This window comes from Protopterus annectens, chromosome 2.part1 (genome assembly GCF_019279795.1).
Source record: "Protopterus annectens isolate FY-2018-M chromosome 2.part1, PAN1.0, whole genome shotgun sequence".
Taxonomy (NCBI): domain Eukaryota; kingdom Metazoa; phylum Chordata; order Ceratodontiformes; family Protopteridae; genus Protopterus; species Protopterus annectens.
In genome coordinates this window covers 1,809,857,951-1,809,885,355 of record NC_056729.1, presented here as the reverse complement: position 1 = coordinate 1,809,885,355, position 27,405 = coordinate 1,809,857,951, and the positions used below count along the sequence as shown (strand labels likewise).

At 43.2% G+C, this 27,405-nt stretch overlaps 1 protein-coding gene across 1 annotated transcript in view; it reads left to right on the top strand.

The window, feature by feature from the left end:
- Positions 1–16,243, top strand: part of A3GALT2 (alpha 1,3-galactosyltransferase 2) — a 933,393-nt gene extending 917,150 nt beyond the window's left edge. The window contains exon 5 of the mRNA XM_044063263.1: positions 15,326–16,243. Coding sequence (XP_043919198.1) covers positions 15,326–16,010 — 685 coding nt within the window. The 3' untranslated portion in view covers positions 16,011–16,243. The remainder of the gene's footprint in view (positions 1–15,325) is intronic.
- Positions 16,244–27,405: the final 11,162 nt, after the last annotated feature.

Genomic DNA, 27,405 nt, shown 5'->3' with positions numbered 1-27,405 from the left:
GGGAGCATTTTAAATGGGAAGGTCAAGATTTCTCTGATTCCAGGAAAAGGCTTAGGGAATTCTTGTTTTACCCCAGCATAGGCCTTTAGCTATACCTCCTGTTTTGAATGTGGTGGAAGATGTTTTGCAGAGGCTTCCCTGAATCCTGATTCTTTGCCTCCTGCCCCAGTTAAACCGGATAGGTATTATAGGGTGCCTGAAGCTCATAAGTATCTTTTAAGAGTCCTAGGGCAGACCCGAAACTGTCTCTCAGGGGCCTAAAGGTGTGAAGGCCTCAGTTGTTAAAAATCCTGTCCCTCCTGATAAAGAGGCAAGGGCTTTGGATAGATGGGGAAAGAAAGTGTATACTTCTTCCACTTTAGCCATGAGGGCGTTGAATTGTCAGTTTCACATGTTAAAATATCAGAATTATCTTCTTTCACAGTTGAAATCTAAGGTGGATGCTCTGGCGGAAGGTATTGAGTGTAAAGAGTTGCAGGATTTAGTTCATGTGTCTGAACAAGTGGGTAAACATTCCTTGCAATGTGGTTTTGATGCTGTGCAGGCCTCCTCCAGGGTGGCTGCCACTGGTTCTGTTCTTCGTAGGCACGCCTGGTTGAGAGATCAGAACTTAGCTGAGCATGTTAAGACAAGGATTTTGGATGCTCCTTTACAGTCTGATGTGTTGTTTGGTTCGCCTGTGGAAGCAGTTTTAAAGAAGATGGAGGACAAGGCTAAGTCTATGCAAACTGTTAAGGATTTTATGCAGGTGCAGCCTCCTAAGTTTAGTAGAAATTGGCCTGCTAAGGGATGGACTTATCCTGCTTATGATTCCCAGTCTAGGGGTAGGTCTAGACGTGGTAGGGGCAGAGCTCAAGGTGTTTTTAGGCCTAGGGCAGGGAGTTCACCTGCTCAGACTTCTGGTGAGGGCAGGGGTCAGTCCTTTCGTAAGCAGACCCAATGACCTGCCTTTTCAGCTGCCAGTACCTTCTCGCCTGGCGGCACCTCTAGGAGGAAGACTGTCTCTTTTCAAAGAAAATTGGGATTTAATTACCCAAGACAAATGGGTTCTGGATATCATTCACCATGGTTACAGGTTTTATTTCCATACCTTGCCTCCTTTCAAAGGCATGCCAGACATTCCTCCTCTACAAAGACAAGAGGCTCACAAGCAAATTTCTCAGTTACTCCAGATAGGGGCCATTCAGCCGGTTCCTGTGCCAGAAAGGGGCCTAGGATTTTATTCTCGCCTGTTCCTAGTACCGAAGAAGGGGAACACGTGGAGACCAATTTTGGATTTATCTATCCTCAACACTTATCTGGACATTCCAAAGTTCAAAATGTTGACGTTACAACAGCTTTTACCTCTGCTGGGCAAGGATCACTGGATGGTAACTTTAGATCTCAAGGAAGCTTACCTTCATGTGCCTATAAGACTAAGTTGCAGAAAGTATCTGCGTTTTCGAGCTGGAAATTCTCATTATCAGTTCTCTGCATTGCCCTTTGGCTTATCTACTGCCCAGAGTATTCACAAAGGTTCTGGCTCCAGTGATAGCTTACTTCAGGCTAAAAGGAATTCAAATCTATCCTTACTTGGACGATTGCCTGATTCTGGCTCAAGAAAAGGAAGACCTTCTACAGCATTTGGAATATGTCATAGCAGTGCTAAGATGCCTAGGGTATTCTGTGAACGAAATAAAGTCCAGTCTAGTACCCTCTCAAGACATGTGCTTTCTGGGTGTGAGACTGAATACAGCAGCCCAGATGGCCTTTTAACCCCGGACAAACAAAAGAATCTTTCCAGTTACTTCCATCAACTATCTCTTCAGTCCGGGCTGACTGCAAGGACAGTCCTTCAAGCCTTAGGGTTCATGGCATCTTGTATTCTGGTGCTTCCCAATGCCAAACTGCATATGAGGAAGCTACAATGGTATCTCAAAATGTATGGACACAGCACTGCCAGGATTTGGACACTGTCATTCAAATAATACCTTGCATTCAAAAGGAATTTTTGTGGTGGGCTCAGGAATGTCACCTAAACAAGGGACTCTCTGTGACCCGACCAGAGGCGAGTCAAATTCTAACGACAGATGCCTCAGACATTGCTTGGGGAGCTCATCTAAATGGAAAGTGGATACAAGACAAGTGGCCTGCCAGACTACAGCATCTACATATCAACATGAAGGAGATGTTAGCAGTCCAGTTTGCATTAATGGCTTTCAAAGAGTTACTTCTTCCAGGGCAGGTGTTGATTCTAACAGACAACACAACTGTCATGTGGTACATCAACAAACAAGGGGGAACACATTCTTACCCATTGTGCAGGCAAGCAATGATTTTATGGGAGACTGCGCTAAGCTTGCAACTAACTCTTCAGGCAAGGTTTCTGCGGGAGCACAGAACTCCTTAGCAGATGTGTTAAGCAGACAAATCATGGATCCCCACGAGTGGAAACTGGATCTTCATGTATTTCAAAAGTTGACAGTGTCCTGGGGAACTCCAGACATAGATCTGTTCGCTTCTCCACTAAACCACCAGCTGCCAAAGTTTTGCACAAAGAGGTTTCATCACACAGCTTGGAAAGTGGATGCTCTTTCTTTCAGTTGGAAAAATCTTCATGTGTATGCGTTTCCACCTCTGCCTCTTCTTCCAAAGGTGCTTCTAAAGGTCAGACAAGACAAGCCAAGGATGATTTTAATAGCTCCAGATTGGCCTCGGCAGCACTGGTACCCATTACTGAGGAGTCTGGTAAAGAAGCCTCCATGGCCTTTACCCTTGATTCCACATCTGTTGTCTCAGAAGGACGGTCGTCTGCTCAATGTCAAGCTTCACTCTCTTCATCTAACAGCCTGGCATATTCTGTTTTGAAAGACAGCAGGTCTCAACTTCCTCAACAAGTTTTAAATGTGATTATGGAAGCCAGAAGACCTAGTACAAGGAAAGTGTACGCAGAAAAATGGAAGAGATTTTTATTTTGGACTTCAGCAAAGAATTTGGAGATTTCAGAGCCTAATTTGAGTGTGGCTCTTCAATATCTTACTGAGTTATTGGACAAAGGTTTGTCTTTCTCTTCCATTAAGATTCATGCTGCAGCAATTTCAGCTCACTATGATTGTGACCCACCATTGTTTTCACATCCTTTGTTCAAGCAATTTCTTAGAGGGCAAAGAATATAAGACCCCCGTAGAGCTCCTACTCCTGCTTGGGATCTCAATTTTGTGTTGGAGAAACTTACTCTACAACCTTTTGAGCCTGCAGCTACTGCTGAACTGAAATACTTGTCATGGAAGACTGCTTTTTGTTGGCCATTACTTCTGCAAGAAGGGTTTCTGAGTTACAGGCCCTTATGGCGGTTGAGCCTTTTGATTTTTCATAAGGATAGGGTATCATTACGTACTAATCCTTCCTTTATGCCTAAAGTGGTTTCTAGTGTGGCTTTAAACCAAACTATTCATTTGCCTACGTTTTATGCAGATCCCCAAAATAAAGGGGAAAAGATTTTGCACACTTTAGATGTACACAGGCAATTGCGTTATTATTTGAGCAGGACTAAGGATTTTAGGCAGTCTCAGCAGTTGTTTGTTTCTTTTGCTTTGAGTTCTCAGGGCAAGCCTGTGTCAAAACAAACTATTTCTAGGTGGATTGGGTTTTGCATTGCATTTTGTTATTCCCATCATGGCAAGGAGATTCCAGCTGGGATTAGGCCTCATTCCACTAGGGCTACTGCCACTTCAACAGCTTTTTAAGGGGTGGCAACTAAGGATATTTTGGAGGCAGCTACTTGGAGTTCAGTGCATACTTTCTCTAAGCATTACCACCTTCCTCTCTACTCTAAGTCTAGGGCTGGTTTTGCCACAGCTATTTTGCAAGGCATGTTATCAGCTCCTGCTTCCTTATGATTTGCCAGCCTCCCTTACCTCTGCTTTGGGATTCTACCCAATAGTTAGGACTGCAGCAATGTGGAATGAAGAACATAGTACAGTTTTGTACCTACCATAAATGTAGATGTTCGAGGATCCACATTGCTGCAGTCCAATTTACCCTCCCTCCTTCCCTCTGTGTTTAGGGGTGGTTGTGTAGGTGAGGTTATATTCTGCTAATTTTGTATATTTTGTATATATTTTGGTGCAGATATGTTGGGAGTTTTTGGTTTTTGGCCTTATCTTTTCAGGGTCTTCTGACATCTGGGGCAAGAAAAGACTGAGGATATGACGTCGGTCATGCGCATTAGTACCCTGACGTTCTGACGTCAGTCTAATGCGCCCTGACCGACGTCAGCCATATACTTTGGTATTCGGGCCGACTGGACAGCGGACTACCCAATAGTTAGGACTGCAGCAATGTGGATCCTCGAACATCTACATTTATGGTAGGTACAAAACTGTACTGTTCCTAACATAACTAAAGAAAGCCTTGTGATTTTCTTTAGTGTCCTGTGCAATTTTTCTCTCAAAGCTGTCCTTAGATGATTTTATGAGGGACCGTAGTTTTTTGCTAATACTGATCAGAGATGCCTTCCCTTTTAGGGATTTTGCTCTATCATGTAGTAGCTTCCTCTTTCTGTTGTATAGTTTATTTATGGCTGGGGTCCACCAGACAGGACGCCTGCCTTTGGGGGATTGGGTCTTGGTTTTATTTGGGATTGCATGATCCATGCATTCCTGAAGGTGTCCATAGAATGCTGTTATAAAGGATTCTGCAGTTTGGACCGTAGTTTCCACTGGCCCGGGGCTGTTTGAAGGATTCCACCTTGGTTTTGAGGAGTGAGAAGTTTGCTTTAGAGAAGTTTTTCACTGTGGCTTCGGGATGTGGACATCCAGTGAGATTAATTTATGGTCCGATCTTACCAGTGAGGGGTATACCTCTGGTATGGAGCATAGAGTCCCCATGTTGGTGATGATCAGGTCCAGTATGTTTTCCCCTCTTGTGGGAGTGGTAACTAGTTGTTCCATAGCATTTGAGTTTATAAATACTAGGAACTTTTGGGCTAGGGTACTGGGGCTTGAGTAATGCTCCCAGTCTATGTTTGGGTAGTTGAAGTCTCCCAATATAATGGTGTTTGGAGAGACCTTCATATTTTCCATTTTTCTCAGGAAAGCCGAGTGGGGTTCCTGAGTTTGGGAGGGTGGTCTGTAGCAGGCTATAAACTGAAAGGCAGTTTTACCCACTGTTAGTTGCACATGGATGGTCTCCGATGCTTCGTGCAGTGCCACCAACCTGGAGGTGTGGGTATCTTTGATGAATATGGATACTCCCCCTCCTTTTGTGGTTCGGTCCAGGTTTTGAGGCCGAAAAGCATGGTATGAGGTATAACCTGGTAATGTTGGGGTGCTCTCAGGAGCCTTGAGCCAGGTTTCTGTCACTGCACAGACATAGATCTTTCCATGCTGAGGAGAGCTTCGAGTGCGTGCATCTTGAGGTTTAGACTTCTGGCATTGAGTAGCATTATCCTTAGTTTCTTTTTGCTTGTGTTATCTATAGTGGTGGGTTTGTCTTTTGAGCCTTGCCTAAAAAAGGCACTATGGGTGTGGCAAGAGCCTTTGCCAATATCCGAAAGCCCAGGGGTGACAGGTGCAAGCCTTCCCTAGCGAAGCAACGTGGCTTGTCGAGTATGTCATCCCAGGCTGACAGGCACTGGATCCCCTTTGAATGACACCAAAAGTTTAGCCAATTGTTGAAATTGATCATCTTGTCTTTATATTGTGGCATCATTCTTGGTGAGGGTAAGATGCTACTCAAAGTCAGGGTCATACCGGCCTGGGCTACATGCTCAGAGAGCTCCTCTATGTCTCTTTTCATGTAGTCCAGTGAGGTACGTCTCAGGTCATTCACACCAGCATGGACAATGCCTGAGTCATATTTGTACTTGCCTTGGAGTGACCTGAGTGCTTGTATTATGTGGCAAATCAGTGCCTGACAGGCAGCTCACCGTGACCCTCTCCTTGTTCAGCCTGGTGTGCGGGACGTCAGTGTGTCTGACAATAGAATCACCTATTACATGTGTATCAGGTGTGTTGTTTAGCCTTAAGGGCTGTGACTGTTCAGCACACTGGCTTTGTGAACTATGTGATGCACATGTTCTGTTTTGGGGTAGCGGTTGCTTGGATGTCTGCTTTGGAGGTCTCTGCTGCGTAGGCAGATTTTTATTTAGAGCCTCCGAGTATGTTTTTGTGTGTTTATGTGTTTGGTTTGCTGTTGTGGTAGGTCTATGTGGGACTGGAATTGTGGTGTGTGTGGTTACCTTCTCCTCCTGTCTGGTTATGCCAGTACTGAGTTGAGAGAGCTCAGCCTCCAGTTTGTCTATATGGTTGCATTTCTCACATGTGTTAGAACTTGGGAGGAGGAGAGGGTTTTCTGTGTACATGAGACAGTTGTAACATTGCCTCACGATTCCCAGATTCATCAGCTGGACTGGAGAGGAAACCGACAACTGACCTTTGGACATGCTAGAATATTTATTTTTATTTTTATTTTACATTTGTTAACCGGGGGTGTCTGACTGAGCCGAAAAGGCCCTTTTTCAGCAGAGGCCCGGGGAGAAAAGCTCCACAAAGAAAAATTACAGACACATTTAGTTATTTAGACATAATCAGTATACACACAAATTACAAGAGACATGTTTTTACAGTGGTATGCGGCACAAACAGTTACAGTGGAGAGAACAATCAAAAAAGATATTAATTTTAAAAAATAAAGGTAAGTAATAGATTTGTGGTGTACAGCTGAACTTTGGAATGTAGGTAGAATACATACATAGTACACAGGTACAGTACATACATTGTAGATTAGCCAGTGTTTGTGAGTAAGATTGAAAACTATTATCAATTGCTCTAGATTTAGTATGCATATGTTATCCGCTTTCACTAGCCTGGGGAGCAATCATGGCACTGCCAACTTTGCTTGAGATGTTGCCTGATGAGGTCTTTAAAGGAGGCTTTGGATGATGTGTTTTGAATGCTAGTAGGGACAGAGTTCCATTTTTAGCCACCGAACTACTATATAGTGCATCTCCAAAGCTATTGTAGCTGTTGGTGACTTCTAGTAGTAGTTTGCTTGATGATCTAAGAGGCCTTTTGGCTGAGTGATGTTGTACTAGGTTTTTGAGGGCAGGACACTTATTGGGGAGGTAATAGATAGAATGACAGAGGCAGAGCTGATTGTAGGTTAGGAGGTTGGGCAGTTCAAGCCAGTGGAGCTGTCTCAAAGCAGTACAGTGATGAGTTCTATATGAGCAATTTGCAGCAAAGCGGGCAATTCTGTTATAGCAAGCTTCCATTTTGCTTAGTTCAGTTTTGTTGAGATTAGTCAGAATGGGAGATGCATAGAGTAGAGTGGATAGAAGTTGGGAGCGAGCAATGGCTGATCTTGTGTTGTTGGTAAGAAATGGTTTGATACGGTAGAGTGACCCCAGTTTGGCATGTACTTTTTTAATAGTTAAGTTCAGATGACTATCAAATTTTAGGTGGGAGTCTATGGTTATTTCCAATAGCTTAGCCTGTGCCACTGGAGCAATTGGAGTAGCATTTGTGGAGTAGATAGTGAATTGACTGTTAGTGTTTTGTTAGAACTGGTTATAATCATAAGCTGAGTTTTCTTTGGATTGAGGATAAGTTGGGCTTTGGTAAGGTAGTTTTCAACGTCAGAGAATGCTAGTTGAGTTGTTTGCAGGAGGGTGGGAATGTTTTGTGCAGCACAGATTAAGGTAGTGTCATCTGCATACTGAATTATAGATGCATGCTGTGTGGAGGTGTGGAGGTCATTTGTGAAGACTGTGAATAGTAGTGGTCCTAAGATAGAACCCTGTGGGACTCCTATAGTTATGGGCAGCTGAGGAGAGAGAGAATTTTCCCATTTCACAGCTTGGTACCTGTCAGTTAAGTAGCTTTGGAACCAGGTAAGAGTGGAATTAGATAGATGATATTGGTTTAGTTTGTTTAGCAGGATTTGGTGTGAGACTGTGTCAAATGCTTTGGACATATCCAAAAAGAGTTGACACTTGCAGGCCTTCATTTTTGAGACGGTTTACTGTGTCTGTGAAGCAGAGGAGAGCTGTAGTGGTACTATGGGCAGGTCTGAAACCATGCTGAGTAGGTGACAGGATGTTGCAGTCTAGGAGATAGTTTAGCATCTGGGTATGGATGCATTTTATAGGATTTTGGCCAGGGGAGAGTAAAGCAATGGGTCTGTAGTTATTAAGTTCAGTGGAGGTCCGCCTTTATGTATGGGTGTAACATAGGATATTTTCCAGAGTTTGGGCACATAGTTTTCAAGAATTGATCTGTTTATGAGAGTGGAGACTGGGATAGCAATAGCATCTGCTGTAAGTTTCAAGAAATAGCTGGGGAGTAGGTCGGCTGCTGTTGATGAGGTTTTAGTTTGGAGAGCATGCCTTTGATTGAAGTGGTGGAAACTGTTTTGAGGGTAAAGCTAGTATTAGAGTTATTTGTGTTGGGGGGGGATAGTGAGGAAGGAACTGTCCTGTGATACTAAGGATAGAATTGAGTTCACAAAGTGGGAGTTGAATTGTGTTCGATGGGAACTTTAGTGTCAGGGGTGGTTGGTTTGGGGGTAGCCTTTTGGGTGGATTTTAGTAGCTGGTTTACATTTTGCCAAAATTTTTGCGGGTTGTGTTGGTATTTAGTTTGTAATGTTGTGTAGTAGGATTTTTTGTCCAGCCTAATGCCTTTTTTTGCACGGTTGCGCAGCTCTTGGTACTTAGTTAGGCTTTGTGTTTCTTTGTTTTTTTGATAGTAACGCCAGGCAGTGTCTCTGGACTTGAGGATTTGTTTGGTTTCTTTACTGAGCCATGGGTTTGTAGAGGTTCTAACCTTGATTTTGCGCAATGGAGCAACAGTGTCTAGGTGTTGTAGAAATGTTTTGTTGAAATATGCTACAGCCTGGTCAAGTGGGAGGGTTTTTAGGGGGGTCCAGTCACAGTTACACAGTAAAGTGCTGAGGACCTCAGGAGAGAATTTTTTTGTGTTTCTAGTGGATATATAGTTAGTGGTTTTGCATATGCTTGTTCTACTACGTATAAAGTATATTATGTTGTGGTCACTTAAGGTGTCTGGGAGACTGCCTGTGTGAGGGTACAATGTGGGGTTGCTAGTTAGGACCCAGTCAAGGATGGATTCCTTTTTAGATTTTTTATCACACCTAGTTGGAATTTGGCCTAGCTGCTGGTAGCCATGGAGATTTATTAGATTACTTGGTCGTTCTGATATACAGGTGAACCAATCTAGGTTGAAGTCCCCCAGAATAAGGGTTTCTTGTGAGTATGTGGAAGAACACCAGGATAAGAAGTCTTCAAGGCTAGCAGGTGTATTACCAGGTGGAATATAGATCACAATTATGGTGATGACCTTTTTAGGGTGAAGTTGAAGTTGTGAGATAAGTATGTCCCAATTATTGGGGGAGGGGTAGGAGTTTGATAATTGACGGACAGTTAAGTTGGACTTGTAGAGTAAGGCAGTTCCACCCCCTTTACGAAGTGGTCTGTCTTGTCTAATGATATTGTAGCCGGTAGGGAGAACTTCTGAGTTAGCTATGTTTTTATTTAGCCAGGTTTCTGTTAAAGCAACTATGTCTGGGGAGTAGTGTGCTATTGTGGCCTGGAGTTCAGGTATTTTATTTTTGATACTTCTAATATTAATATTTAGCATTAAAAGATGGTTGGTTTTGCTTCTGTTGTTGATTTGCCCAGGGATGAAGAAAGTGGGGGTGTTATGTTCTGACATTTGTGTTTGAGCAGTTTGTGTTGGACAGGATGGATTTGGGCCTGGGTTGGGGTGGATATCCCCACTTATGGTGAGCCTGGAGTTAAACTGGTTATACAGATGTTGGAGTTTGGTGAGGAGTGTGAGAAAGTATTGTATTTTTTTGGAGTAGGAATGAGAGCATATGTGTTTAGTTCTGAATTGGCCCGTTATGTAATTCTTGAATAAGTGCGGGCAGATATTATTATAATGTGTGGTGTCTGTGTATGAGAGTGCATAATGCAGTGTTGTGCTACTAAGTTTAGGGATATTGCTAGAGTGATAACTTGTGGTGTTGTAAAGAATTATGAGAAGACAGACTAGTATAGGGGACTCTTTTATAACTGAATCAAAAGGGCCAATGGGGAACAGAGTACTCAAAGGGAGTATGTGAGGATGTTCACCAGGTTAACAGGAGAAAGCACAGGGAACTGACCTTTAGACATGCGTGGGGGGGTGGGCAGTAATAATAAGTACTGGAGCTGTTTCCTTGTAGAATGCTTAGTGCTGGTAGCACTTTTGTATGCTACAATAATTGCTACAAGAAGTCTGGTATGGTAAAGTGCTAGACTATCAAGCTAGTAAAAGTGAAGGAGAGGAAACAACTATCAGATCTAAGGGGAAACATTGAAGAGCAGACTTTGGCACCTCTCTGAAGCTTATAAACAGTCGTGGATACAGCAAATCTATATCTGGACTAGACTAGTTACAGGAAAGGCAGGAAACAAGCGCAATGCGGGCTTTTAAACCAGAAAGTTGAAAGAGATGGAAAAACTGCCTAAACGGCCAATAAACTGCAAATTCAGGGCCAGAAACCACTCCTCTTATGGTAGATAGGCTACTTAGTGCTTACCACTCCCACTGATAAGCTAGAAGGCTTCTCTCCAACACAGAAAGGATTGGGAGGCTCAGAAGCTTGCATACAGTCCTGGATACAGCAAGTCTGTATCTGGACTAGACTAGTTACAGGAAAGGTGGGAAAAGCGCAAATGGGGGCTTTTAGATCAGAAAGTTGAAGGAGATGGAAAAAACTGCCCAAACGACCAATAAACTACAAATTCTGGGCCAGAAACTGCTCCTCTTGTGGTAGATAGGCTACCTAGTGCTTATCACTCCCACTGACAAGCTAGAAGGCTTCCCTCCAACGCAGAGAGGCTGGGGGGGGGGGCTCAGAAGCTTACAAACAGTCTTGGATACAGCAAATCTGTATCTGGACTAGACTAGTTATAGGAAAGATGAGAAACAAGTGCAAATGCGGGCTTTTAGACCATAAAGTTAAAAGAGATGGAAAAACTGCCCAAATGGCCAATAAAGTACAATTTCTGGGCTAGAAACCACTCTTGTGGTAGATAGGCTACCTAGTGCTTACCACTCTCACTGATAAGCTAGAAGGCTTCCCTCCAACACAGAAAGGCTTCGGGGGTGGATGATTCAGAAGCATACAAACAGTCCTGGATACAGCAAATCTGTATCTGGACTAGACTAGTTACAGGAAAGGCAGGAAACAAGCTTAGAATTATTATTATTTTTTTTGTTTCAGAAAAGCAGCTAAAACAGTAGTAAAAACAATTCAAGTGCAGTGGAAGCTAGCACACTTGAGTGTGTAGCAATATTAAAGCAATTTATTCAAACTGTATTCTGAACTGAATTCAGTTATTGTTTAATTCAACTCTGAAGTGTTAAAAAGTGCCAAAAAATATACTTATCAGTTGAAAAGCAAACTCAGTCAGAACACAAAATAAAGTGGAAAGGGAAAAAGGAGAAACAGAAGATAATTCAAGGTTAAAGGCCTAAGTGGGTTGCCCTACTCAAATGTTCTCTCTCTATTAGGTAGAATGAGCTAATGACACTAGACTGGGATAGAGTTGGGATAGAGCTGAACAGATGGGACTGGTAGGAGTGTCTGAAATCAAAATATGATCTCACTGTACTTGATTGAGTGAGGAAATGAGATAGACCCAGGAGGAGTGTTCAGACACAAATTTACAGGAGGGGTGGGCAATTCCAAAGTCACCAAGATTAATACCACAACAAAAACAGGGAGGGAGAGCTGGTAACTAACTGCAGAGAGATCACAATATTCAGTGAAGCAAATAATGCAGTACTATCTTTAACACAATATTCAATGAAACAGATAAACAGAAAAATAAAATGCAGTATTATCTTACAATACTGCAAGTTTGTACTTATTACAGCTTGTAATAGTTGATGTAGGTATATAACAACTAACCAAACAGCTCAAATATTCAGCTGTTCAGCAGAAATAAATTCAGAGATAAGTGACTAAGATGTATAAGCACAGAAACAGCCTCTAGGCTAAGAGTTCAACACCGAATATCAATGAAGTGAGAACAATGACCCCTACTTACTGCAGAGAGACAGAGACATCTTACATTGGGATAATTTGCATTTTTTTAATTTAATTTTTTTTGGTATCATAACAGAATCAGTTACATTACATAGTTGTCCTTAACCTTACTGTACAGATTCTGTTATATCTGTTTGTATAACTATCAGGATGCTTGAATTATGATCATCTTTCTGTATCTTTGTTACTGTACAACTTAATCGGGCAACCATTTCTTATTACTTGCGGATTTCTATAGTGCACCTTTTATACTGTGATCTCTATTGTGTGCTGAGCTATTCTGAGTTTCTTGTAGTACATTTACATATTACAACTTTATCCGCAAGTTTCGCACTGCTATCAGCTTAACATTGGATTCCATGAACTTTATGGAATCTGGCTGAATGATTTGTCCATTTGGATGACAGTTTTGGATTGATTTGCTGAGTTATTGCTTTTACTGTTATTGAGAAATTTATTTTGCAAAACTACTGCTGTTTTGGTTTCTGTGCCCATTTAGCACTATCTTTTTTCAGAACAGTATTTTTATTGAAAGTTTTCAGAGAAAAAAAAACAAGAAAAAGGAAACGTGTAAATCATAACCAAATCAAGAGAACTATAAAAAACTATTCATGCTGTTTATATACATATATACTCATTTTCAAAAATAATCTGTAAGTTTCATGTTGATTCACTAGGTATGCTCACTAGTACTAACTAGTATTCACTAGGTATGCTCACCAGTACTAGTATTATGTATGGTATTTTTTCCCATTGTTGTGCGAGTAATATTTCAGATTTTGTTTCTATTTTTTCTACTCTTCATACTTTTGACAGTAAAGCATACAGGATGGTTATGAACAATGTTAAACCTAAGTCAATTAAATGCTGAACTAGCTGACAACTTGGAAAATAATTCTGCAGTAAGTTCTATGATCCTACGTGATACCGTGTTTATGATGTTGATGGGTTCATTTCACTTCATAGTAGTTCAGGCCTAGCAGAAAAGAGACACTTCAGAGGCACGTAAGCAACTACACAGTTTAGTGTAGCATTAAAATCACAAAAAGCAGCATGGGCAGTTAGTGGCTGAACAGAACATATATCTGGTAATCCAAAATAAATTTTATTCACAAAGAATAAGTGCTTTCATTTTGAAAAAACAAAACTTCATCATATAGTTAGTACAAAATCAACAGAACATTTAAAACTCTAAGAGAAAAATTGCAGTAGTTCCTAAAAAAATGCTGGTTATAGCATTAGCAGTCCCTAGAAACAACTACCTCTCTTCTTCCATGTTTAAGAAATCCTATGGTGGGAGAAGAGTGTCAGAAACAATTCGGGGATCCCTTTCAGAAACAGCACAGACCCTAATAATAGGTAGCTTGGACCTACCCTGAGGAGTTCATATAGGGCAATTCAGAGTCCAGGGAACTTGTCATCAGATGAATCAGCACATCAGCATGAAGGACATAATGGCAGTTGTTTTGGCACTAAAAGCCATTCAAGAAAAATTGAATCCTGGACCCCTAAAGATTGTAGCAGACAATGCCACAGTCATGTGGTAGATAAACAAGCAGGAGAGAACCTATTCCTACTCACTATGCAAGCTAGCAATGGAGCTTTGACTTGTGGCACAGCAACTAGGGTTCACACCCATAGTCTTCTACATAGCGGATCAAGATAATCTGGTAGCAGACAGCTAGTGATTTGGGATGGTGAAAGACTCTAATATTCAAGACGGCCATGAACTTCGCAACTGTAGAAGTCCCATGACTCAGTACTACAACATTGATCTAGTCAAACATCTACAATTATGGTAAGTCATTAACACAATTATGCTTTCTCCAGTCTTCTCAGGAAGTTTTATGCAGTCTTTTAGCACGTACATGAACAGCTTCCAATGAAGTCAAGTCATATTTCAAATGTCATTTAAAATGCTGTCTAAAGGACAGCACATCTGATATTTCTGTATCTTCAGTACCACGGTGAGTCATTACCACTGTTGCCTTCTAGCCCTTGGAATACGTGGTGTTTGTATAATGTTTCACATTATATAGCAAATAAGTGAGGATCAAGTGTTCTGTAACATCATTTCTCAGAAATGTGTGCTTGAATATTTAATTTGAATGTTTTCTCGGAAAATAAAAACATTAAAAAGTAATGTTGCATGATTATTAAATCCTACTGTAACATACAGAATTAATGTTGTTATTAAAAAATCCAAGATACATTTATAATTTTTGTAACAAACATACCCACTGTATAATTAGTGTACATTACTCCAGGCTGTGAGCTATAGAAGATATTCTCATTCTTATGTGTTTAATCTACTTTACCTGATGTTGTGTAAGTATACTCACAGTGCCACACTCTGTTGCATCATTGCCTTTAGTTTTATGTACTTGTCAGGCAAACCTGCTAAATTAAAATGTTAATGTGTCCCTGCTTTTTTATTTAAGACATGTTACTTTATTATTTTAATTTTTAAGCATTTATGCTTATAATCTGTAGAATTTTGAACTGCTCAAGTTGTTTAGTACCATTTATTTTCCCACTGTTAACTTGGGTAAACATAGCTTAAACTTTGTTGCCTAATGTGAGAGGGTTATGGATTTTGTGCTGACACTGATGTAGTTACTTTTTTACATGTTCATACTCAGCCCTGGAATCTCCTTTCTGAAAAAAAAAAAAAAAAGTAAAAAATACAATACAATAAATGAAACCTACTATGTATACTCAGATCTACTGTTCGTAAGTCTTAATGAAAGATCTGAGATCCTGTCCAGTAATTTTGTTAACCAGCTAAGTAAACTGGTCATTGGGAACCCTTTACAGCTGTGATATCTGCCAGAAGGGCAAGGGTGAATGTAATGTATAAGGATATTTTAAAGTAAGCAAGGCATTTTAGTGTAACCAATCAGCCAGCATGTTTTTTGGGAGGTGAAGAGAAATTGCAGTACTTGGACAAAACACATGCAGGCACTACCCAGAGATCAGCACTGAACCATAGAGCTCTGAAGCAGAGATCTTAACTACTGCACAATTGTACTACCCCTACACGTGCCCCATATATAAAGCAAATTGAAAATTATAGTTGGGCCACAATACAGTTAAAAATGTTGCAGCTAATGCCACTTGCTGACATATGATTCATAACGTCTTCCAGAGACAGAGTTGTTCAGTGTATGTATTTATTTTCTTACTTAAATGTCATAGTAACTGTGTGGTTTATCTGATATAGGTACCTGGATATGTACCTGAAGTTATTCCTAACAACAGCTGAAATGCACTTTATGGTTGGTCACAATGTCATCTATTATGTGTTCACTGATATGCCACAGAATGTACCAAAGGTCCACCTTGCAAAAAAACGTCAGCTGCGCATCCTTCAAGTAGAAAGGCACAGTCGTTGGCAAGACATCTCCATGATGCGCATGAAGTTCATCAACCAGGCTATTCATAATTTTATCAGCTACGAAGTGCAGTATGTTTTCTGCATGGATGTTGACCAATACTTTCAGGGTCGTTTTGGAGTAGAGACACTGAGCAGTTCTGTAGCTTTGCTGCATTCCTGGTATTATCGGAGGTTTAAATTTCTTTACAGCTATGATCACAATCCCAAATCCACAGCATTTCTTGCCCAGGAGGAGGGCGACTTCTATTATCATGCTGCAGTTTTTGGCGGTAAATGGGAAAGTGTCAAGAACATCACAGAGTTCTGCTATCAAGGTATACTGCAAGACAAGTTAAATAATGTGGAAGCCCTATGGCATGACGAAAGCCATCTGAACAAATACTTCTGGCAACACAAACCCACAAAAGTGCTATCTCCTGAGTACTGCTGGGACAAAAACATTGGCTTCCGAAAAGACATTTGGCTTCATAGGTTAACATGGGCCAAAAAACAGTACAGTATGGTGCGGTAGCAACTGTTTGCTCTTTACAGGAAGATAATTCTGGAAATGATTGCACTGATTCCTGATGTCATAGGTACAGACTTGATTTATATCAATGTAAACATTAAAACATCCTGTGATAATCTTTCCTACAGTTGAGGTGACTACTGCGCAATCATGTTTCCTGCTTATACATCATGTTCAGACCAACTCATGTTGACTGTTGTTTATTTGAAACAGGCTAGGCTTTTGCAAAAAAGGCTATGGTAACACTTTATTTCATGAATAATGATCAGTTTAGTGGGTCAGGTTACTTTATGAAACTGATTAGCAAAGGATGATATAAAACATCTTGCTTTAATTTACTGTTCTGAATGCTTACAATTATTACTTAACTGTTTGCTGTGGCACTGTTACATGTGACACTTGTATCTAATGATTTTGAACCAACAACAGAACAGTACAGTGTGTAAGGAAGCAACAGCAATCTAGTGGATCTGATGTTGTCATTTTCATTAATTACTCAAATGATGGGTCTCGGATTTGACCTTGGGTCCAGCTCAGCTGCTTATAGTAGATTCACGGATCCAACTCTTGAGCTTTTTCTGCACCCACAATGCCCCACTAACCTAATGTACCTCGGAGCTCATCTGCTGGCATATCGCTCAGACTCTGATCACATTCTCTCAAGCTTTTGGGTGTTTTTTTTTCAGTATTTAAAGGTTGTAAGTTTTCTTCTTTTGGATTACTTTTAACTTTCTTTCACCTCCCTCCCTTACCTTCTGTGCAGTTTTGAGGCTCTGTCCTTCAGGCAGTTCTTTTTCCTACCCTTTTGTAGTTTTGGTACTGTACTGAGTACCACTGTTGGTAGTCTTGTTTCTTTTCTTATATTATCTTCCTTTTCCTACTCTCTAGAGAGTATTTTTTGTACCATTGTTGATACTTCCTCTCTTATAAGTAAGACAAAAACAAAAATCTTATGCTATAGTTATTTTGAAAACATTTTCTTTCCTTTATCTCTTTAAAATGGCAGGTAAACTGATTGGTTTTAAAAATGCATTTCCTGTGGGCATAAGATTACCAGTTCTGATTCCCACTGGGAGTGTGTTTAATGTTTGGACACTGCCTATTTAGATACTGATTGCTCTATCTGTGTGGGTTTTAATACCATGGCTCTTAGTGACCGAAGAAATAAACTAGTGCAAGAGTCTTCTTCCCTCTACTTCATCTTCTTTAACTACTTTGGCTCAAACCTCCTCCAAGAGGTCTGAAGAAGAGAAGCCTGAATTGACTCCAGAAACCCTAAGAAGAGGTCTCCAGACCATTAACCAACATAGGCTCTGACTTCTAATTCTCCTACAAAAATTTCAAAAAGTTGGATATGACACCCTCATATCCTACCTCCTTGAAGCCTAGATCACCTCAGATCTGGTTACCATGGTACTTGATGAAGCTGGTCTCTCCTCAACTCCACTTGCCTTTTCTTCAGGATACTCCAAGGAGGCACTCCAGACCATTATCTACCAGCTCCTCCCATAGGCCCTCCAGGAGATTGTATGAAGCAGAAGTGGATATGATGATGAAGTTCCTCAGAGCTCAGATCCAGATGGGTTTATCCTGGCTACATCTCCTGTCAGACCCATGAGCTTGCCCCCCACTGACCTTCAAGTGATATCTCCTTCTCCAGTCTATCTTGTGGTTTCAGAGCCCTCAGCACTGAGATCCTTGAGGGTGTCCTCGTTGGATCCAAAGACAAGTCATTCTTTGATTCTGACCATGTTCTTAATTCACCTGGCTCTGATACTTTCTGAGCAGGATGACTCTCAAAGCCGAAGCAGCAGTGCCAGCTCTGGGGGGGTTGGGGTTGACTCCAAAGTTATTGGAGCCACCCTTGCCTCTAGATGCTTCTGAACTGGACAGCTTGGGTCTGACTTCCTGCTCGGGTCAGGGTTTGGGGGGATTCAGGGCTCATCGGTATGGAGTCTTTGGCTGCAGTGCTGCTGACTTATGTTTCTCTTACATCCTCTGGCTTTGAGATAGTGCCTAGAGAGAGGGCATCTTTGCCTTCTTCAGATCATATTTCTGTTCCACTGTCGAGTATGAGCTCTGAGCCTCTCAGCTGTATCTCACTGGGACAGCCTACCTGCTCAAGCTTCCAGCCTGTCCCTCAGTACTCCCCTGTCATTTCCAATACCTTACCATCCCATCCCACTGATGAGTTCCCTATGAAGAGAATGTGTAAAAGGGGACAGTTGGACGACCGCAGAAAACTCTGTCTGAGAACACTGACTTTGATGAGGGGGAAGGGTGTTGTTTGGAGAATTACTGTAACTTCTAAAGAAAAAGGTGGATGGCCTTCTGACCCCTTTCCCAGGAAGTGTCAGTGTCCCTGGATGTTTTTGGGTCTGGCCTTGCTAAGTCTTGGGTGACCTCTCTGGCTGATAAGCTGATATATCGTGTCACATGCCATGCAATGAAAGAGCCAGATATTGTGAAGTCTTTCCCTTAGTGACTAGATTGATTTTTAACCTTCCCAAAGTCCAGAACACACTGGAGCAAGGGGGTCCCAGTGGATGCCATAGGCGTGGCAGCAGCCACTAAGAAGATGCTTGTAGAGCAGAGCAGAGCTCATGTATTCAGAGAGAATTTTCCATTGATGGAGCCAACCATGATGTGATCTCTTTTCTTCCCAGTCAACAAAATGTGCAGCAGGTTCTGTGCCCTGATACCCCCTCTGGAGGAGTCACTGAGAGATGCTCTAATAAACAGTTAGCCCTCTGATCTCCTCTATTCTTATCCCCATCACATCTACTCATAGGTTTATAGGTGTGCACTAGGCTAATAGCCCTGGGGCCTTAACAAGCCTAGCCATAGGATTACCCCGGCATTGTGCCCCTGACCTTAGTTCCCAGTGTCTCTGTCAAGTAGAGCCACTGGAGTTATCCCTGGGGTGAATTTTCTATTTCCCATCCACTCATCAAGATTTGTCTTGAAGAGGGTCAGCGAAGTGCTCTGCTTGACATGTATGGGAAGTCTATTCCATAGCATGGGCAGTCTCTGGGTTATGAACCTGACCCTCCAGTATGTTCTGTTGATTGTGGTAATGAGGTTGAGGTCTCTGGAGTGTGTGGTGTGGAGGGATTGGGATTTCTTTGGATGTAGCATTTCTAACAGAGCTGGGTCAGACATGGCTTTGTAAGTCAAGCAGAGATTTCCTCTAAGTAGGTGATATGAGATAGAGAATAGTTGTAGTTTTTTGAATCTGTCCATGTAGGACAAGTGTTTAAGGCCTAAGATCTTCTTTGTGAGGTACTTTTGCGGCCTCTCCATTTGTTGCAGGTATCTAGTGAGGTACATACCAAATGGGGCATTGTACTCGATGACTGGCCTAATGAGGAAAGAGTAGAGGGAGACAATGACCTCTTTCTTCTTGGATGTAAAACCTTTAGTAATGAGATGTAAAGAAATCCCAATCCCTCAGAGCCACACGCTCCAGGGATCTAAACCTTGTCATCACAATAAACAAAACATGCTGGAGGAATAGGTTCCTGACCCAGAGACTCCCCAGACTCTGGAATAGATTGCCCATACATGTCAAGCAGAGTGCCTCTTTGGTCCTCTTCAAAAGGAACCTTGATGATTGGATGGGAGAAAGGAAATTCACCCCGGGGATCACATCATTCGCCCTGCTAGACAGGGGTCCAGGGAAGTAAATAGTGTGGGAAGAAATAGCCAGGGAATTGTTATGGCTAGGCTTGTATAGGCCCTAGGGCTGATAGCCTAGTACCAACCTATGAACCTATGTGCCACATAGAAGGACTTTCTGACCACAGTGGCAATGTGGTGATCAAAAGAGAGGTTGCTGTCAACCTGCCCAGATCTCTTATAACGCCTTCTGTGTTTAGTGGACTACCATCGATGTGGTAGCTCATGGGAACCGGGTTTTTCCCAAAGGGGATGATGACACATTTTTTGGTACTGAGCGTAAGGCCATGGTTCTGACACCAGTCGTTGGTCTCAGTGAGGCCATTCTGTAGGATGTCAACATCACTTGGGGAGTTAATAATAGTTCCCAAGTTGCAATCATCTGCAAACTTTATCAGCCAGAGTCCTTTCGTGTTGGCCTGGACTTCAGAGAAGTAGATACCAAACAGGAGAGGACCCAGGACTGAACCATGTGGGACTCCACTCGTGACTAGTCGGCAGTCTGACTTGGAGTCAGCTACTTTCAAACTGTTGGTTCTATCTGTGAGCCAGTTTGCAACTCACCTAGTGATGCAGGGGGTGATGCCTAGCTTAGTGAGTTTTTCTATGATTCCTGAGTGAGGAATGGTATCCGAGACCTTGGCCAGATCAAGGTAGGCTGTATGGTACCACCTTTCCTTCATCCACAGCTCTGGTGACTGACTCAAAGAAGTCGACCAAATTTTGCAAGCATGATCTACCCTTCACAAAACCAAACTGTGTGTGATCCAGAGTTTGGAGATTCCCTATATCCTTGTTTATTAGGTCCATGATGATGCATTCCATAGCTTTGTATATCAGACTCATCAGGCTAATGGGACAATAGTTCCCAGGGTCTGTAGTCACTCCTCCTTTGTGGAGAGGGATGACTGTAGCAGTGTGCCATTCAGTAGGGACAAAGCCTGAGGTGAGGCTGTGATTGAACAGGGCACACAAGTGAGGTGCCAGTTCACTCTGTAGTTCATGTAGAACACAGCCAGAGATGTTGTCAGGTCCCATAGAAGCTGTATTCTTGACCTTGGACAGTGCTGTTTTAACCTGTGCAGCAGTAATACTGGGTGCCTGGCAATCTGCTGGTATTGTGATTGGTCCTTTGGGGGGGGGGGGGTTAAAGTTGGCACTGAATCTGTCGGCCAGTGTATTGGCAATATCTGTTGGCTCGCTATGGGATGTACCATTGTGCAGTAGCTCGGAGCAAATCTGGGTATTGCCGTGGAGATTCTTTACATAACTATAGAAGGCCTTGTGGTTGTCTTTACTATCTGCTGCAATTCTGTTTTCATAGCTAGCGTGAGAGGATTTGATGAGGGATCTTAACTTTTTGCTGAGGCTGATAAGGGAGTTTTTCCAGTCTTGGGACTTCACCTTATTCCACATCAGTTTCCTTCTTCTGTTGTAGAGTTTGTTTATACCAGATTGGCTTCCTTTTTTTTTGGAGGAGAGCGTCTTGGTTCTATTGGGTGTGGCAAGATCCATGAATTTGTGTATGTGCATTCTCCCCAAATTTCTACAGAAATAGCACAGTTATCCTCATTTCACCTTTTTTGCATTGTCAAATCTGGTTTCCCTTTCTGTGACCTCATCTTCTGTTTCCACCCTGGATATTGGACCCTAGTCCAGTCCTCCTGTCACATCTTATGGGGTAACTCATCCGGACATAGCAGGCCTCAAGTTAACCACATAGTTTCTCCAGTTCCAATGAAGACTAGACAGCCCAGGCTGTTCTCCTCAATCTGGTATATTCTCTTGCCATCTTAAAATGCTTCTACTAGAAAGATTTATAGAAGTAAAGATTTTCAATTTGGACCCTGCAGAGAGATTTGGATCCTTTTTCCACCCCCGTCTCCACAATCCTAGATTTTTTTAGCATCCCTGTATGAAAAGGGAGCTGGTTTCTTTCTAATCAAAATGCAGCTGGCCTCCATTTCCAATTTTCATTCTGGTGAAAATCACACTTCTTTGGCTTCTTCTAAGTTGTGCAAATCCTTACTGAAAGGAATCTTTTTACTTGGACTCACAGTCAAGGACCCCACTCCTCCATGCGACTTAACTATCTTACTTCAAAGTCTTGACTCAAAGTCCTTTTAACTATCTTACTTTAAAGTCCATTTGAACCTTCTGTCAAGTCAGACCTAAATTTTTATCCTGGAAGATCTTTTTCATAGTTGCCATTACCTCAGCTAGATGAGCATCTGAACTCCAGGCCTTTTCTTCCAAGTCTCCATACTTGATCTTTCATAAGGATAGTGTGTCTTTCTGTACTAACCCATCCTTTTTACTTAAGGTGGTGTCTGGGTCAAATATCAATCAGATCATTAACTTCCTGGTTTTCTTCCCCAAATTTGCCAGTAAGGGTGAATACATACTGCATCTTTTGAATGTAAACAGGTAACTTAATTTCTATCTTCATCAAATCAAATATTTTAGAAAATCTGACCAATTGTTTGTATCTTTTTCTCAAAACAGGTTGACAGTTTCCAAAGTGACTTTATCCAAATGGTTGACTAATTACATATTTTTGTCCATAAACAGAGATATTTGTCTTTGCCTAAGCTGCCAGGAGCACACTCATTGAGGTCTGTGTCAACCTCTTCAGCTTTTTGGTCAAGAGCTTTGATAGATTACATTTGTGCAGCTGCTCATACCTTTATTGCTCATTACAAATTGGATTTGATTTCCAGTAACAGAGCTACCTTTGGCTCTGCAGTACTCTGAAATATCCTTCTATGACAACCACTCAAGGTTCATCTAGCTGGGGACAATGCCCCATCAGTTGAGGAACAAATGAAAATTACAGCATCAGATACAAATGTTGCGTAATCACCTTAAAAATGTATCTGTGTTGTCCATTTTCATTCTTCCTCAACTTTCCACCTCCTAACCCCTTCCCTTCCTTTCTGGGGTACACCTTAGTGATTTTTCTTGGGGATCCTATCATTCCTTGTTTGAGCTCCAGTTTTTTTTTAAATTATTTATTTATTTACCGGGAAATGACCGACTGGGCAGGATTGCCCGTTTTCTGCAGAGGCCCAGGGAGAAAATCTCCATACCGTAATACATAAGATATAAAAAAATATAGTATTCAATACAGAAAAATACTGATAAAATAGACAGTAAGTATAGGCAGCATACAGTAAAAACTCAATAATAATGCACTATGAACTATAGGCAATTGAGAATTAGATTAGATTTTATTTCTGCCAGCTCTTCTCTATTGATTCTCTATAGCATAAATCACTATTACTAGGGGCAGCAAACTTGATCTGAGGTGTATTAGGTTAGTGGGGCATTGTGGGTAAAGGAGGAGCTTGAGAGTTGGCTCCATGAGTCTAGTAAAAGCAGCGGAGCTGGATCCAAGGTCATATCTGAGACCAGTCAGTTGAGGAAGAATGAAAATGGACAACACACATGCATCATTATGGTGAGTACATAACTTTTGATGTTAAGTTGTCATTCTCGCCTTCATTCTTGCTGGATAGGTTCGGAGCCAATCCTCGGCTCCGACTCGGCCTATACTATAGCTCGAGAGCTATTTTTACCGGCTCGAAGCAGCCCTATATCCCACAATACCATGCGCTAACTCCCCAGATCTCGTTTGCCGCTTCACTGCGAGGTTGCGTTTTTACCGGCTCAGGTCAGTTAAGAACTTTTTGTGTAGTTTTTTAGGCATCAGGTTAGATTTCCCTATCTAATTATATTCCCTACTGTATTACCTAATCCTTATATCTTTTTAGCTAAAAAATTGTTAAGCCCCTTTTTTAGTCAAACTTATAGACGGGCCTTCGGGCCTTAGCTCTTCTATAGTTTTCCTATATTTCCCTTTTTAGTGTGTGTATGATTGTTTTTTTAGTCAGCCCTTTAACTTCTCCCCTTGTGTTAGAGTTTGAGTGTGAGTTGTGAGTGCTGACTGTGTTAACTTCTAGTATCCACCATAATGTCTAAAGACACTAAGATTTCAGGATTCAAGAAGTGTGACTCGTGCTGTCAGAAGATGTCTCTGACAGACGGTCACACTTCTTGTGTTTATTGTTTAGGACCCTTGCACCTGCAGGACTCTTGTTCCATTTGTCACGCAGGAGCGCCGTAATAAGTTGATTTTGAGGGGCTTATTGAAGCCCGACGACTCCCCGTCTAAGTCTGGCTCAGGGAAGTCGCCCAAGCCCGCCAAACCCTCGGCTCCAGCTTCTGAGTCGACGGCTGGCGGAACCGAAAGTGCTCCGACATCGGCTCCGGTCAGATCCGATGCAAGCAAGACTTTGCCCGCTCCGAAACCCGTTTTGGAGCCGACAACAGCACGCAAGCGCTCTAGATCGCCCTCAGTAGAGTCCATTCGATCGGCTCCAGGATCACCCTTACTGTCGGAGCGGAGTCATAGGACTCATTCTTCCAGGTCTTCCAGGCTGTCCGACCATGACATTGAGAGGGTGGTCAGTAGACTCCTCAAGTCCCAGGCACTGGCCCAAATAATTCAAAGCACATCCCATCAAATTGTGGCTCCCTCGGTACCACTTTCGATTCCTCCTCCGACTCTTCATTTGAGTTTGGAGCCGGAGTTTGTCGGAACCGGGACCTTGCCCACGTCGGAGCCGATACTACCACCTTCGGCTCCGACATCGTTGGCTCCGACCTCTTCATTGGTGCAGTCCATGGAGAGGTCCGGGCGCCGGGACTCCATCGTCAGCTCCGAGGGGGCGAGTGGCATCGGACCCTTGTCCGACGCCGTTCTCCCTCTCGGAGCGTTGGCTCTGGTTAGTTTGGCCCCGACATCATTCTCGGAGTTTTCTCTGTCGGCGCCGGGGGCGGTCCTGGTATCCTCGGAGCCAGGGCTGTCTTCGGTGCCTTATAGGGGAGCCTTTGAGGTGATGAGGAGCATGCTGGATCCGGTGTCCGCTCCAAGGTTGGTTCCTTCAGCTCCTCCCTCTACAGTGCCTGTTACGGTCTCTGGTCATCCTCTTGAAACTGATAGCAGAGATCCAAAGCGCAGGGTACCCACTTTGGGTGTCTCTTCCTCGTCCGAGGGCTCCCCTGAAGTTTCAGGGGAACCCCCTAGGAAAAGAAAGTGCAAGAGGAAGCACGTGGACTCCCCTGAGTCTCTCACTTCGGACACCGACTTGGATGAGTCGGAGGGTTCCCCGACATCCCCCTCTGAGGATGTCTCCTTTTCAGACATCCTAGAGATCCTGAAACAGAGGGGGAATTGGTCCACCCTCAAACCCTCCGAGGACGAGTCAGTATACCTTGACGCCCTTCCACCTCCTGGGTGTCCCCTCCTTTCGACCCACTGATGGAAGTAGTGGCCAGAAAGGCGTGGGCAGCTCCTGACTCGATGGAACCTACCCCTAGGAGGTCTTCTAAATTTATTTCTGCTCCGGTAGACAAACCATTTCTGACCAAGGGTGTCTCGGTAGATGCTATGGTGGTAGCAGCCACCACTAAGAAGGAATTAGCTGACCCTTCTGTACCTGTTCATCCTCCTAATAAAGACTCTAGGACTATGGACAGGTACGGTAAGCCAACATTTGCTTCAACGACCTTTGCTATGCGGTCGCTGAACTATTTATGTCATTTCACCCGCCTTCAGAGAGATTTGCTCAAAGAACTGGGTGAAACCATACAGGATCCTTCTGCTCCGGGGTATCAGGACAAGATTAACTCCCAGCTGGCTACCCTGAATTCCACTGCCAACTCCTCCATGTGGCTTATCTCTTATGCAGCCAATGGAGCGAGTAATTGCCACAGGCACAGGTGTTGCATTGAGACGTCACGCCTGGATGCGACTCTGTAATTTTGCTGATCCCTTCAAGGCGATGGAAAGATGTGGTTCCGCAAACCACAGGGAGTCACGCCTGCTGCACGTGGTGAACTTCCCCCCAGAGGCAGAGGGGGGAACAATAATAGACGCTGCCCCAGGGGCAGAGGGGGTCCACAGAACCAGGGTTCCAAGGAATCCTTCCCTGACCAACCCTTTCAGCATCCCTGAGAAGCTGCCCAACTGTCTACCTTCGCAGGCAGTCGGGGGAAGATTATCTCTGTACCCGGAAGCCTGGCAATCCCTCTCTCAAGACAAATGGGTACAGTCGATCATATCCGAGGGTTACAAAATCCCCTTCATTTCCCCTCCAGTCCAATCGCCGAGACCCCTCCCAGACGTACCACCCACACAAACGGGTCAGGCACAGCTAGAGATAAAAAAGCTGATAGAAAAAAGAGTCATCCAGGCAGTCCCAGCAGACCAGCTAGGATCCGGAATTTACTCCAGGTTCTTTTTGGTACCAAAAAAGACAGGAGACTGGAGACCCATTTTGGACCTCAACAGACTGAACAAGTCTGTGCAGAAGACAAAATTTCGGATGGTAACGCTGCAGTCCATTCTGCCCTTCTTGGGCAGAGACAACTGGATGTGCTCGTTAGACCTTCAGGACGCGTACTATCATGTAAAGATACACAGGCGCTCCAGGAGGTTTCTCTGCTTCCGGTTGGGAGCCAGTCATTACCAATTCAGAGCCCTGCCCTTTGGTCTCACCACAGCCCCCTGGGTGTTCACCAAATGTTTGGCAGTGGTCACGGCTCATCTGAGACAAAAAGGATTCCAGGTGTTTCCATATTTAGATGACTGGCTCATTACCACTACCACCAAGCAGCATCTTATCATAGCCAGGGATTACACCATTCGCATTTGCAACAAACTAGGTATTTCCATAAATTTCGCAAAATCCTCCTTGTCTCCTTGTCAATGTATAAACTTCATAGGCGCCGTGTTAAACACCACAGAAATGTCTGCAACATTACCACCTCAGAGAGTGACAGATATACGGTGGAATGTTCAGTTTCTGTTTCAGTCCAACAGAATTCAAGTCAAGTTAGTACTGAAAACATTAGGCCTCATGGCAGCAGCAATTCTCCTTCTCCCTTTAGCCCGCTTCCACATGAGAATTCTCCAGTGGATGCTTTTTTCTCAACGGCTCCCAATGACTCACAACATTTTGATAACCCCAACTTGCAAAAAACACCTCTCCTGGTGGATGGTCTTCCCTCAACTTCTTCAGGGCAGACCCTTTGTTCTTCCCCCTCCAGTTGCCACGGTGACAACGGATGCCTCCCTGATCGGGTGTGGGGGGGGGGCACTATCAGGGCAGGACTGTCCAGGGCACATGGCAACAATTAGAATGCAACCTGCACATAAATGTCCTGGAGATGAGAGCAGTGCTTTTATCGTTGCAAACCCTTCAGGACTCTCTTCCCACTGGGACTATAGCAATTCAAATGGACAATATGTCTGTAGTGTGGTACATAAACAAGCAGGGCGGAACAAAGTCCTACCCCCTATGTCGAGAAGCACTCAGACTTTGGCAGTGGACGATCTCCTCTCAGCGGTTTCTGATAGCGACGCACATCCCTGGGAGGTCCAACGTCATAGCGGACAGACTGAGCAGAACAATTCTCATGCCTCACGAGTGGTCTCTAAATCAAGCGGTAGTAGAGAGAATTTTCCAGAAGTGGGGCCAGCCTTGCTGCGACCTTTTCGCAACACCTCAAAACAGCAAGTGCCTCGACTTCTTCACACTCTTCCCTCTACCAGGCCATCCCCCCAGAGACGCTCTTGTCCACGATTGGCCTCGGGGTCTTCTATATGCTTTTCCCCCCTTTCCGTTGATTCCGCAGTTGATTCAGAAAGCAACCG